The sequence below is a fragment of the Tachypleus tridentatus genome, chromosome 6, assembly GCF_004210375.1.
Source record: "Tachypleus tridentatus isolate NWPU-2018 chromosome 6, ASM421037v1, whole genome shotgun sequence".
Lineage (NCBI taxonomy): Eukaryota > Metazoa > Arthropoda > Merostomata > Xiphosura > Limulidae > Tachypleus > Tachypleus tridentatus.
The window spans coordinates 42,624,606-42,640,304 of NC_134830.1; the positions used below are offsets into that span (position 1 = coordinate 42,624,606).

Sequence of the window (15,699 nt, forward strand, 5' to 3'; positions counted from 1 at the left end):
TTCACGCTCGTCCTGTAAATATAATGTAATTCTATGTCTAGCTTTAACTCTCCCATATTGCCCTATATGTTATGTTTATACAAAATATTAAAACTTTTGTTCATATGCAGGTCAGGAGATCCAAATTCTGTCTTGACGTTTTGTGCAACAGCAAAGATAACTAGGGGCACATTCCCAGGGTTCAAAACTTACAGATAGTATGCAGACTAAAACTATAAACCAAGATAAACAGGTAAGTGAACTTTTGTTTCAAACAATCTAGAATGTGCAACAAACATCCAACACGTTAAACACTAATACGTTTTAGTTTAAATATAAGTTGAACAATAATGTTACTTATTTTACAAAGTGTAAACAAAATAATAATTTTACTTACTTTAAGTAGTTTATTATTTTACATTGTTTAAGTTGAGCAATAATGTTACTTATTTTACACAGTTTAAGCTGAACAATAATATTATTTATTTTACATTGTTTCAATTGAACAATAATGTTGCTTACTTTATATTGTTTAAGCTGAACAACAATGTCACTATATAGTTTGAATTGAACAACGTTACTTATTTTACACAGTTTAATTTGAAAAATAATGATACCTATATAAAATAAACATATCGGTGTCAATAATAAAACCTACAATATATAGTTGAATTAGAAAACTGGAGAATGATATATATATATATACACACACAATGCATTTTAAAGATGCTGTATTAGTTCCTAACGGTAACATTATTATATCGTTCAGCTTTATGTTAATTTATTTTGAGATAAACAGCTGATTGGATCAACCTGAAGGAAATATTCTGCAGTGACAGACAGTATAATATTTAACCATTGTGGAATTATTTGTTTGCTTGTTTTTGAATTTTGCGCAAAGCTACATGATGGCTATCTTCACTAGCCATGTGTAAGTTAACAGTGTAAAACTAGTGGAAAGGCAGCTAGCCATCATCACCCACCGTCAACTCATGGGCTACTCTTTTAGCAACGAATAGTGAGATTGATCTTAACATTATAACGGCTCCACAGTTAAAAGGGCGGGCATATTTGATGTGACGAGGATTCGAACTTGCGATCCTCAGACTGCCCTAACCACCTGGTCATGCCGGGCCTTTAGCCATTGTGGAAAAAATAACAATTGGAATAAACTCTTATGTTTATTGTTATCCTTCAAAATTTTCGTCAATTAAAAAAATACAATTATTTTATTTTTGGCTCAGTAAATATTTTCCTTGATCTTGGGATTCTAATTCATTTACATGGATTTTATCTTATAATGGACGATATAAAATTACAAAATTGGTACTTGAAACACCACTAACATAAAACGCATTTAGTTGTCGTCTCCTATTCTGTAGTCTATCAGATATCATTAAAATTAGTGATAATATGTAACTGAGGACTCTATCTTGCAGACTATTTATCATTTGAGTTATGTGTACGCATTTAAGTATTTATATTAAAAATGTCTGAAAAACGGTTGTCACAAATGTCAATATATTTTTAATTGTAAATTCACTGAATATAAAAATATGCTCCATTAAGTATTTCAGTAATATTGCAGTAGCATTTGTCACTAACTTCGTTTGGAAACTTTGGACGTAATTTCAGTGTTATCAGCACTGAATCACTTGTTATAGATCCACAGCATTCTCCAATAGCATAGGTTTAAAAAAACGCTAAGATTGAAATTATAGTTTCCTGTGTTCATGACAATATTTAGTCACCTCCGATACAAATTAACATGATATTAAGAAAATCACAATTACAATTTAGTTCCATGTTTAAAAATCCGTAACTATTTAATGCCTATCATGTTACACCAATGATACCCCAGTGGCACATTTGTAAGTCTATTCCGCTAGAAATTGAGTTTCGATACCTGTGAGGTGTATAGCAGAAATAGCACATTGTTTAGCCTTGTGTTTAACTACGAAGTAACAAAAGTGACACCAATTAAAAAACTACACGTCCGAATACCAACAAAAAATCAAATCAAACTCCTGGAACAGTATCTGAAGCAACATCATCATACCATCCTATTATATATTCATCATCTTACAGTTGTCATTTTTAACTGTTCCCTTTCAACTAGAATTTATCATAACATCATTTTCGAAACATAAACTTTTAATGAATCAATATGTTAATGACTAGGTCAAAAGTCTTACTGGAAATAACTCATCTTTCTTTAACTACTGAAACGAATAATGGATTTTCGGATCTTTCGATGTATTAGGTTGTCCAGAAATAAATGCTGTTTTCGAACTGCGAAGTTTGGAAAAGTATAAACCAGTGTTGTAAAACATACTTTGATCAAAATAAGCACTATTTGTTTAAACATAGTTTTGCCAACGTGTAACGATGCCGTTTATGCCCCTTCTGTAGAAATCAGAAATTCTATGGTCAATGAACTCCCCTGAAAGCTTCTTCTGCAGCTGCATGGGTTTGAAAGCGTTTATTATTCAAAAAGTTGTCAAAGTTCTTGAAAAAACAAAAAATCTGTAGGGGGAAAGGTCTAGGAAATAAGGTGGAAGAGGCAGAACCTCGATTCTCAATTCGTTCAATTTTTGGAGCGTCATCCTTGACAGGTCTCATAACGCCGATTTTGTTGATCTTCAGTCAGCTCATGCGGAACCCACTTATCCAACTTTTTTGTCTTTCCAATCACACTTAGGTATTGACAACGCTTCATTTGCTTCTGTCTATCTTTTCTGTAGACTCACGAACTGTTATGCGAGAGTCTGTCTCAACTGCTTCCCTTAACGTGCTTTCATCTAAGGCTTTCTTCCACGACCTTAATGGTCTTCAAGATTTTCATTTTATGTGAAAACCTTTGAAATTAACGCTGAACTGTAAGTTCAGTAACAGATCCATGGTTGAATGCCTGGTTGATGTTCCATGTAGTTTCTGTAGATTTTCGTCCAAGTTTGAAGTCGTAGAGGAAAATCAGACGAAATTCCTTCTTGTCCACGCTGCCTTGAAGGTTGCAAAACTTACTCTGAGTAGATATGAAACAACAGATAATTAAGACACCTTGTAAGCAACAAACGTTGGATTAAACCAACCAACTAACGATAAGTTATTCAATACTCAGCTTCTAAATGTCATCGTGAGAATTTCGACATTTATTTCTGGACAACTTAATACAAATAATACCAGCATGTGTATGGAAGATTCTGTTACAGATCGTGACTTGCCTTGGGTAGCTCTTCAAGTCTGCCCTGAATCGGTCTTGATTGTCTGTGTTTAGTAGAAGACTTCATAATAAACTATCGGTGATAAGTCCTTCGTTGAGCTACCAAGGGGTAGGTGCGGAGAAGTCCTGGCTGCAATTATAAAGTTTGATTTCCTAAACAGCGTCTCATGCACACAATAGGATGAACACTTGTTCCTAATCTTGAACTGCAGGCGAGAAGGAAGAAAACTAGCTGGTGCATCTACTCTTTAATCTTAACTGTTTAATCTCAAAGTCTAAGTTCCAGTTAATCTACACTTTGGTGAACGTTTGTTATTGAGTTACATTGGTTTTGTAGAATTTCACTCCTCATCAGTAACCCTGAACACAAGTTAACCAAAGAGAGATAAGCTGGTCCTTTATCACAGAGAAAAGTGTCAGACATACCGTTGGTACGAACGTATTCAATGACACTTTTTCTTTACCTCACCTATTTAGTGTGACTATAAAACACGTTCAAGCCAATAATGTGTTTGATAAATAGAGGATATTAATTTATTTCTATATAATCAATATAATATATGTTTCAAGATAGCTAAGAAATAACGCTATATTGTATTTGTAAATGCAATAGAAAACTGTATCTCTGATTAAAAAAATAATTAAAAGTCTGGGTTATCATAAATGTAGAGGTGAAACAGTTTTAAAAGCCTGTTTATTCGGTATAGTGTATAACATTCGAGTTTGTTTGTTTTTGGAATTTCGCACAAAGCTACTCGAGGGCTATCTGTGCTAGCCGTCCCTAATTTAGCAGTGTAAGACTAGAGGGAAGTCAGCTAGTTATTACCCCCCACCGCCAACTCTTGGGCTACTCTTTTACCAACGAATAGTGGGATTGACCGTCACATTATAACGCCCCCACGACTGGGAGGGCGAGCATGTTTGGCGCGACGCGGGCGCGAACCCGCGACCCTCGAATTACGAGTCGCACGCCTTACGCGCTAGGCCATGCCAGGCCATAACATGGGAGAAAGCAGTGAATTTTTATTGATAATTATAGGCAACGTGAAATCTGTCCCGATTCATATAACTATAAAGCTGAAAACATGTTGGAAGGATATTATGGGCGTTGGTTATTAGTAGCCTTAACATGCGGATAGTATGATAGAAAGTTGACCCAATTAGCTTATAATTGCAAGGTAAGTACATGCTTCAAAAGTTTTAGAAATGGGTCAAAGAGCTACGATTTATTACACGGGGTTAATACCAGATAGGATGAAAGTTATATATTAATCTCTTACATTTATACAACAGCAATACTTGTTATTGTTTGACTTGGGAGTAGATATTCGTCAATGATAAAAAACAGGAGAAAAGGTAAAGAAAATATTTATGCTCTTCAAATATTCTTTATTAAGTACATAATGTTGCAAGATTATTAATTAACGTTGAAGCCTTCTTAATAGTAGAGATTATAGTAGTGTAACAAATAAATCCACATGCAGGAAACATTATTATGTGAGTATAGATGTAGAAGCTTGTTTGTCAAGTTGGAAATGAATTAGAGACCACGATGTACTTTTAAGATAGATTTCATCTTGAATATGTGTCGTCAATAATAAACCAACTGTCTGAAGACGACTTCTTGAATCTTAATTGATTGAATTCTATCGACGACATACGTTTTCTGAAGATAAAACAACAACAAAAACTACGTGTTAGTTGCAGAGAAGTGACGCAGTAAGAACTGGAGTTGGTTAAAACTGTTTAGATTTTTAAATGTTTTAAAGGGTATCATAATATGAGATTTGTATAAGTATACTGTGTTCTTGAAAGTTAATTATTGGAAAGTCGTTTGAAAATGCTAGCATTCGTAAATATAAAAATAACAAAGAAATGACAAAATGGTGTGTTGAAAGCCCAAAATAACTTGTCTGGAAAGTTTCCACAACTCTTACTGGATAAGTGCCTATAGGCACATTTATATGTCATTCAGTTCGATAGCCTTCTAACTTGTCAAAGAAGTCATAAGCCAGAAAATTAATCTGACATCTGTCAAAAATGACAATCAACGTATTAAACATCGATAAATGAATAATTTCACTTTCTCAAGGTTAAACTAGCTTGCCAAATATATTTTAAAGAAATGCCAGGTATCCAGATGATACAGTTGTACGATGTTAGATATATTCCTGAGTGTCATTCTTTCAAATATTCAAAAGCTGATCAGGTAAGTAAAATTATGCATTTTTTTACACAAATTTTCAATTTTAATTCAAGATACAAGCATTCCTGAAAGAAGTAATAGAATGAAACTGGCACGTGTTATTTAATTTTAATCAAATTAAAAGTTAAATGGACATTTTCGTGGTTGTTCTCTTTAGTCACGTCCGTCAGTTAGAAAATCAACCATTCACAGAGCCAGTCTTATCTGTAGTGTATTTATATCTTTAGGGGATTTGCTGCAAATAAACAAACAAACATAAAACACGATAAAGCCAACTAACTGCTTTATGAGTGAAGTGCAGCGTGGGCTCCCTTCAAACTATTTGTTTTATGAGTGAATTTCAATATAGGTTTTCTTCATTATCCTTCTCTGAATAAGTTGGAGATTTAAAGACAAATTAATGTTTCTCGTTTTCTTTGTTATTATGATGATTCTTAATCAAGTTTCTATTACTTGTTAAATTATTTTGGTTTGAAAAGTTGAAAATATTTTTGACGTTCCTTGATGGTAACTTTATTTGATTAGATTTGAAATAATGTTACCTATATTAATACTACAAGTGCGTTAGATAATTAAGGTTACAGTTAACGACAAATATCTTCAGTAAGTATACTGGAAATATGTTCAGAGAATACGCCATTTTCGAAACATAGCAAGTGCTGAATTTGATAATGTATAATGGCAAATTTTCTATTTTTTAAATGACATAAATATGTAAATGTACAGCTCATTCCACTGTAGACATTTTGTCACATAGAAATTTAGACATCGTTTGTTTATTTCCTTGGATTTAGCGCAAAAGTACTCGAGCGTTATATGCGTTCAATGTCAGTAATATAGATCCGATTATTTTCGCCAGTATTTTCTATTTAGAAATACTAGACACTTTTAAAAATTTCACAAAACTATCTCTTGCAAACTGGTGCCATTCTGCGACAATACTAAAAACTTAATTTTTATTTACTTAGAATAAATTAAAAATTTTATTAAAGTGATACGTCTGTGTTGTACAGTATACACATATTTATGTGTTTGTTTTGTTAAATTTAGTGCAAAACGATAGCCATTCCCTAATTTTGAAGTGATGGACTAGAGGGAAGGCAGCTAATTAGAACCGCCAAATCTTAGGATACTATTATCCAATAGTTTAATTGATTATCACACTATAATGTCCTCACGGCTGAACGGACGAGCTTCTTTGGTAATGGGATTCGATCCCACGATCCACAGGGTGCGACTAAAGAGTTCTAACCACCACAACAGATTGTTCTCTAATTGGTTTAAAATTAAAGTGCTGTTTTTATTCTGATGCCGCCTAGTGGCTCAGCGGCAAGTCTGAAGGCTTATAACATTAAAATATTGGTTTCGATACCTGTGGTAGCCACAGCTAAAATACATCATTATGTTGCTTTCTACTTGACAACAAACAAATCAATTTACTGCGATGATATGCAATTCTTCTGGATTTAATAAAACTATGCTCGATATTTCTAAACTTCCATTTCATTGAACTTCCAATATTTTATTTTTGTGATAGCATTTACATTCTTGTCTCATGGATTGGATACTCATAACTAATTACTGTGTTTGAGTGCATTAGTATATATTTTATGTTTTAGGTCACAGTGTTATCTATATTACCAGTCATAAAGAAGCCCGTATGAAACCCATTAATGTAAAATCCGGCTTTAAAATGCCTCGCGACGTTTCAAACCCGATAAGCCTAACGACAGAAAATTTACCCGACGAAACTAATTTACATTAAACATGTTGTTAAAAGTGCTTGAAACAAAAAAAAAGGAAACAAAGATAGATAAATACAGCCACTTGCAAAAATCATTTTTATAAACGTGTACTATCCGATAATGCTTTTAAAACTTGGTAAAACATCACATTTGCGAGTAATGTGTTTACTGTTATCAAAAGTGATATTTAGAATTAATAATTTACAGTAAAATGTCTCTTTAACTTCGCCGTAGTGAGATATAATGTCTCTTGGATTAGTTGTTATCATCGGTTCACCGTTTGGGGCTAAAGTTGCACAACTAAAAAATAATAAAAAAATTAGAAGCTAGCCTAATGTTCACGTTGCAATAGTTGACTTGGTTTTGACCATATTTATTGATTTTTCAGTGTATTATCCATTACCCGTGGCTCTGATGATTACAGCACTCGACTCGCAACATGCGAATTCCGAGTTTGAGTACCGTCATCGAACATTACCACCCTTTGAGCCATGAAGGCATTATAATTCTCCATTCAATCCCACTATTCGATTTGATTAGTTAAGAGTTGGAAGTATAAAGTGTTGACTAACTGATTTTTCCCTAGACCTGCAAATTGTGTGGCGCAAAACTCAAGGGGACGAGAATAGTCAGTGGGAGGGGCGGAAATGCGCAACTTTAACTATTGGGCATATAAATTGTATTTCAAAGTGCAAATTTAAAAATAAAGAAATTTTAAGAATAGCCATACAAGTGATGTGTGTATATATATATATACACAAATAAACGATATATACGATTTATTTTGGTGAATGTATCCGTCTGTTAAGAAATGTTTAAAATAAGTGTTCTCAAAGTGTGCGTTTCGACCCCATATATGTCGCGGGAGACCCAAAAAAGGATTGTTTTGAAGGGGTTGAAAAGAAACACCCTGTATATTCATCCTTAATTTTAAAATGATAGACAAGAGAAAAGAACAGCTAAAAATGTATTCTCAAGGCGGCTGATATTTGTATTTAAACTTTAAATAAAATGAAGTACAGAACAATGCTTTGGCCTTCTTATGTCATTTTCAGGTTAACCTGAAGATGACCTAAAAAGATTGAAACATTGTTCTGTATTTTATTTTAATTAAAGTGCTAATACCCATACTAGCCGTCTCGAGAATACATTTTTACTTTAAGTAGATTTCTCATCATCACGAAAAGGACAGTTAGTCAAAATTATCCATTGCCAACTCACAGGCGACTGCAGTCGAATAATCGAAGTTGACAGTCGCTCTTATGGCGTACTAACCGCTCGAAGGTGCTGAGCGTGCTTTTGTGGTATCTGGACGAGAACCCTAAGTTCTTTGATTTACTCTGTGACCATACTTCGCCATTCTATATTATTAACTCTCCAACCAAAGATAGTCGAAGACTATGGTATCTCCCCTGTATGTTTGTTTATCATCAGCATTTCTTTAAAATGGCTGAACAGATTTGGATGAAAGTTGGTATACATTTGGACCATGATCGAACTTAAATACGGTTAGTTTTTGGAGGGTAAAGACCACAGCGTGACTATGAAAAAAAAATTCTATCTGTTAATATTGGTATCGATTTTTCCCACTATTTTTGCTCTGTAATTCAGTCAAAAATTACAGATTTTGATAAAACGTAGAAGACTCATGTAGGGTATTATTTCTTATTGTCCTGCCAAAAGTGATCTGCGTCCGTCAAGAAATACAGACATATTATCTTATTTTTAAAGGGCTGAATATGGCCAATGCTGCGTGGCGAAAGTATGCCATATACCGAGCGCCCCTCTAATGCTACATGTTTTTGTGATTGAGTGGTTCGAAACAACGGTATTACTTAGAAATAGAGGTTATGTTTAGAACTGCATTGTTGTACTAGAGTTTTTCGTTTTTTGTTTATAACACTAGATATCCTCTGAAAATTGAAGTAGGTGTTTCAAATGTTTATTCTGATAAAAAATGTTCTGGACTGCATATGTTTGAGAATCCCTGGTTTTGAACTAAAAACCAACACTTCTAGCTTCTTGAAAAGGTTAAAGAAGTAATTAAAACGTTTTACATCGAAAATCAACAATATGATTTTCACATCTGAATATTTTATAACTGTTTGATTTAACAGGTTTATTTTGGAAATAATGTTTAATACACGTATCAATCGATTAGCTTATGCCAGGTATTGTTGAATAACGCCACCACGGCTGAAAGGGCGAGCATGTTTGGTGCGACCGAGATTCGAACCCGTGACCCTCAGATTACAAATCGAACGCCTTAATCCACCTGGCCTTGCCGGGCCCATTCCTTTGAACTGAATGATATTATAATATGACAGAGGTGAAAAAATGAAACAACCCGATCTTGAATCAATTAAATACAAGTTTGTTTGTTTGTTTGTTTTGGAATTTCGCACAAAGCTACTCGAGGGCTATCTGTGCTAGCCGTCCCTAATTTAGCAGTGTAAGACTAGAGGGAAGGCAGCTAGTCATCACCACCCACCGCCAACTCTTGGGCTACTCTTTTACCAACGAATAGTGGGATTGACCGTCACATTATACACCCCCACGGCTGGGAGGGCGAGCATGTTTAGCGCGACGCGGGCGCGAACCCGCGACCCTCGGATTACGAGTCGCACGCCTTACGCGCTCGGCCATGCCAGGCCAAAATACAAGTACTAATCATCTTTATCTTCTACCGATAAAATACGGGTAAATAGTCTGAATAAGAGGATTACTTTGTAGAAAATGTTCTTCATTTATTTATCTCACATGCGTTTAAAACTCTGTCACAAATTATTTTTTTCGCGGAAAGAGTTAGTTGTTGTTTTTTCCGCTGGACCTTTATTCGATACAGACGTGATTAACAACAATTAGTTATTTGGTGCGTATTTATCATGTAATCAACATATTTATATTGTAATATATTTTCATCAAAAGTATGTTGTTAAATTCATATTAAATTGTTCAGTGAATTTCTGATCTTATTTCAGCAAATGTTGTATTTATTGATGTTTTCAGGTCCATATACAACTCATTATGTTAACAATACTAAAATCAAGGGTTCACGTCCCTTTAGTGGACGTAGGAGAAGGCCAGCTGTGGTTTTGCTGAATGAAAACACACACACACAAACACACAAGGTACTTGATTTTATGCTTACTTATTATTACCAATTAATTTTGGAAGCGTCCTTTCCTATCACGAAAAGGTTATGTCTACCAAATTTGGGTCCACTTTTCTTTATGCGCAGGGAATTCATTAAGAATATGTTGATTTCTTACGAAACTTCAGCAATATTTCGATATTTAATTTTTGTTCTAGCATAGTATAAACGTATGTGTCTTTTTGTTTTTTATAGCAAAGCCACATCGGGCTCTGCCCACCGATGGGAATCGAACCCTTGAGTTTAGCGTTGCAATTCCGTAGACTTACCGCTTTTCCAGCGGGGTACAACATAGTATAATATTTAATATTATCATATCAATAGTGTTAAATATTTTTCAGTTATTCTTGTTTAGAAGCCACACACAAAGCCATTAAAAACACAATCCTAAAACAAAGAAAAAACATTCACATAATCAATGGACTCTAACACCGGAAATTCATGCACTAATAATCAAACGCAGGCAATTAAGACGAACTCACTTTATAACACATGATCCGTCTATCAAAACACAGATTAACAGAACAAATGCAAAAATTAAACAAGTTAAAATAGCAAAAGAAACTAATTGGCAAAACTTTTGTAAAAACTTGGAAAAACAAAAACAATCCAAAAGAATTTTGGAAAAAATTCAAGAGCATTTCTTCCAACAAAAACACAAATTACTTGTTACAACACATCACACACAACAACATAATCACAAAGACGGACTCGGAGAAAGTGGACCTATTAGCCGACTACTACGAATCCTCCTTCAGCGACTTAAATTCAACACTTTAACACACAACACCAACAACATGTCAACAACTTCATAAACACAAATCAATCTTTATTCACACCACAATTCCATGACGAGACATTAGAAAGATACTCAAGTTCAATCAACAGGGAAATTACCAACAGAGAACTCAAAATTAACATTAAAAACTTGAAAAACACTTTCCCCGGACATGACCAAATACCAAACATTATTCTCAAAAAAGGCTCTATTCTCCTATTACAACACCTCACAAACATCATGAGCATCTCACTAACAACTGGTTACAACCACGACACATGGAAAAAACCATCATTACCACGATTCCAAAGAAACAAACAAACATGACAAATCCGGATAATTTCTGTTCCATCAGTCTGTTAAGTTGCCTTGGCAAACTGATGGAGAAAATTATCTCAAATCGTCTGCTTAACTTCTGTGAAATAAATAATATACTTCCGGAATCTCAAAATGCCTCCAGGAAAAACAGACAAACAATAGATCATCTCACACGACTCACCGAATCAGTCTACAAAGCTTTTAATAACAACCAGGTAAAAATAGGTATATTTTTAGATGTTAAAAAAGCATTTGATAGCGTATGGCACAACGCCATCAAGTACAAATTAACACATCTGAAAATAAATCTCACTATTATTAAATGGATATCAAACTTCCTAACAGATAAAACAGCACAAGTAAAAGTCAATAAAACTACACCCAAATATTTCAAAATAACTGCAGGAGTGCCCCAAGGATCCGTCCTTTTTCCACTACTGTACATTATCTTTATCAGCAATACGCAGACGACATTGCTATCTGGAGTACCTCCAAAAACCCAGTAATGGTCATGACTCGCTTTCAAGAATCACTAAACAATGTCTCGAACTGGAGTAACAAGTGGAGAGTAGTTTTAAATCCAACCAAAACGCAAGCAATCACCTTTTACAGGAAACCAAAAAGACAAAGAAAAACTCTAGAAAAAGTAAAATTCTCACTCGGAATTACGCCCATTAACATGAGCAAACACATCACATTCCTTGGCATCACTTTCGACACAAGACTAACATGGAAAAAAACATGTTAGCAACATACACTTACCAATCAGAAAACGCATTTCACATTTAATGACTCTAACTAGCAAACACTCAAACTGCTTACCAAAGACCATTATTCAAATATACAAGGCTTACATCTGTCCGTTAATAGAGTATAGATGTCAAGTCACATATAATATGTCAAGTAACACACTCCAGAAAATCCAAGTACAACAAAACAAAATACTAAGAGTAGCGTACAGACTACCACCATACACTCCCGTAAACTATATACACTAAATCAGTAACTTACCAACTCTTAGAAACAGACTAACAGAAATGTCATACAAATATTATTTAAAAGCAGAACACAGAAACAAACTAACTGCGTCACTATGTAAATTAGCCAGTGCACCAACCAAATATATTTCACCACACAACATATTTCAGCGATTACAAATAACACAACAAAGTACATAAAGGACAAACCTTACGTATATATTATCTATTTCAGGTCTCGGGCACAGGACAGGTAAATCTTTCGGCGCCTGTTCTGTGAAAGTGGGTTTTCTCGGGGCACTCCCGTTTCCTCCCACAGCATTGGATCTTTAGATCCCAGCCAAGGCAACATTATTGCCATGCCCTGAATCGGGCCGTTTCGCGTTTATGTTCATGTTCATATTCACTTTTGACATCTGCTTTTGGGATCTGGTCTGGCTGGTCTCTCCGGTGCTACCTTTGTCTCGCTCATCAATATTATGACCAACCTCACTCCTTCACCTAAAAAGAGTCAAAAATAAAAGAAAGACAAAAAACCCATGCAAATTTCAATAATCGTTCACGAGAGAGGACGAAGAGGAACCACAACGTTCCTGATCACCCCAGTTAGAGAGAGAATTCTCCAGATTTCTCTCTCTCTAAACTGAACCCCTGCCACGTTAGTTTGCGTTTTTTTGTTTAGTGGGGCCCGACATGGGCAAGCGTGTTAAGGCGTTCGACTCGTAATCCGAGGGTCGCGGGTTCGAATCTCGGTTACACCAAAACATGCTTGCCCTTTCAGCTGTGGGGGCGTTATAATGTTACGGTCAATCCCACAATTTGTTAGTAAAAGAGAAGCCCAAGAGTTAGCAGTGGGAGGTGATGATTAGCTCTAGTCTTATATTGCTAAATTAGGTACGACTAGCGCAGATAGCCTTCGTGTGGCTTTGCGCGAAACTGAAAAAAAAACAAACAAACAGATCGTGATTACACTACAGACTGTATGGTTGATTAATAACTGGAAGATATACTTGAAGAAATTATTATATACTGCCGTATAGAAAACGGTTGTCAGACGCCTCTAACATTATTCAGTGTTAGAATTATTGTTAAATATGTGCTGTATGGTGCGTGACACATAGGGGTTTTAACAGGAAAGAGAGGCCGTTGCGTAGTCTCTACACGTAAGTGTGTCTTTTAGAATCTGTACAGTAGAAGCTGTCTGTATGCTAATATATCGTTTCAGTAAGGCTCATTGACAGAAAGTTACTATGCCCCGCCTGGAGAGACAGATTTCAGTAAAATATAAACTGCATGCGCTCACGTGTGATTTTGTTGTTTTTCTTCTGAATATATATTAGCATATGCATGCAAGCGATCACCTATTTTATGATTCGAAGAGGCGTGTGTCTTAAATATTTAACAAAGCAATAAATAATTTGTAAAACCTGTTTGTACTATACTACCCTTTCCTACTGCGTTTTAAATTATAATTCTCTAGGCTTGAAAATGAGTACACACTTCATCTTCATGTGTCTTTGTGTTATAATTTAAATAATAAAACAGCAAATATCCAAGTATTGAAACAGATGCTAGAAACATATTTAATTGAAATATTAAAAATTATCACACGATTGGCGTAATTATTTCTACCATCACGTGACACTGTAGTTTGGCTTGCTATTGGTACACTAGCCTTTCGCAATAAATCTGGAAATAAACGACTTTTTCTCTTCAGAGGCACAGCGGTATGTCTGCAGACTAAAACCGTTAGAAACCGTGTTTCGATACCCGTAGTGAGCAGAGCACAAATAGCCTATTGTGTTGCTTTGTGCTACATTCCAAACAATCAACGAAAACTCTCCAGGTGATAATAACAGAAAATATATTTCATTCAACGTTTCCCCTCGCGGCTAGGGCGCTCGACTCGTAATCTGAAAGACGCGGGTTCGAATCCCTGTCTAACCAAACATGCTCGCCCTTTCAGCCGTGTGGACGTTATGTAACGATCAATTCCACTATTCGTTGGTAAAAGAGTGGTCCAAGAGTTGGCGGTTGGTGATGATGACTAGCTGCCTTCTCTCTAGTCTTACACTGCTAAATTACGGACGGCTAACGCAGATAACCCTCGTGTAGTTTTGCGCAAAATTCAAAAAAGAAACAATGTTTTGGTGGTTATGGGTTAGTCTGGCAAGCTAGCCACTGGCTCCTTTGAGATTACTAAATTCTAAGATAACTCTGTAATAAATAAATAAGATTAACTTAAGAAGTAAAATTCTATAACAGTTACAGGTTAAAAAGAAATAAAAGCATGTCTTTCGAAATTACATTTCAAATATGGTATATATTTTGGCAAAGCACAGAAATAGTTAGACAGAGAATTAATCATTTTCTATATGGATTGAGAACACACACACACGCATATATATAATATTGATACTGATACTAAGTAAAATTAAAATATATAAATAACTTTCCATGTTGTAACTCCACAGTTATTGATCTTCTGTACGATATTAATCCTAAAAATTAATAATCACTGAATATATGATTATGTTAAGTGATGAAGTGACAACTCGTGCTGAGAGGTACAGCACGTACATATTGTGAGTTACATCACGTCTATATTGTAGTAATACTGACATTAAAGTATCATTTACTGTTCTTTTTATATGATCAAACAAATCAGAGATCATTTGGATTTAGCTTAAACTCAGCCTTCTTCATTATCCTTTCAAATTCCAATATTTGAATTAATTGTTTAATATTACGGAGAAATGTGTCTACGACTTAAATTGTTGAATTTTACCAAATCCAGAGTTTCGAAAACAGTATTTACAGGGATCTTTCAATGTTTAATAGCGCTACAATTGCACTTCAAACGACAATAACCGCTTAGTTGTATGAAGCTGTTGTTAAGTTTAAAGCTTTTATATAAAAGCGATATCTGCGCTGTGACTGATGGGGACATAGAATCCCGGTTTATAATGTTATAAGCTCCCTGGAAATAATCGACAATCCACCAGAGAGATATCAGCTTTAATTACGCATTTACTGAATCTATTTTAACTTGAAAATATTTTTCTACAATTCATTCGCTTCCTTCATAACACCTTTAAACCTTTCAAATATTCATAGTACAACAAATAAATAACTTGATACAAATCATTCACTTCCTTCATAACACCTTTAAACCTTTCAGATATTCATAGTACAACAAATAAATAACTTGATACAAATCATTCGCTTCCTTCATAACACCTTTAAACCTTTCAGATATTCATAGGACAACAAATAAATAACTTGATACAAATCATTTGCTTTCTTTATAACACCTTTA

General features: G+C 34.7%; 1 protein-coding gene across 1 annotated transcript in view; it reads left to right on the forward strand.

Annotated features, from left to right (window-relative positions):
* The window catches only part of LOC143251602 (uncharacterized), an 83,723-nt gene that overhangs the window by 29,594 nt on the left and 38,430 nt on the right, over window positions 1-15,699 (forward strand). Inside the window, exon 2 of the mRNA XM_076502872.1 lies at window positions 111-232. Within this exon, the coding sequence (XP_076358987.1) occupies window positions 200-232 (33 nt within the window). The 5' untranslated portion in view covers window positions 111-199. The remainder of the gene's footprint in view (window positions 1-110; window positions 233-15,699) is intronic.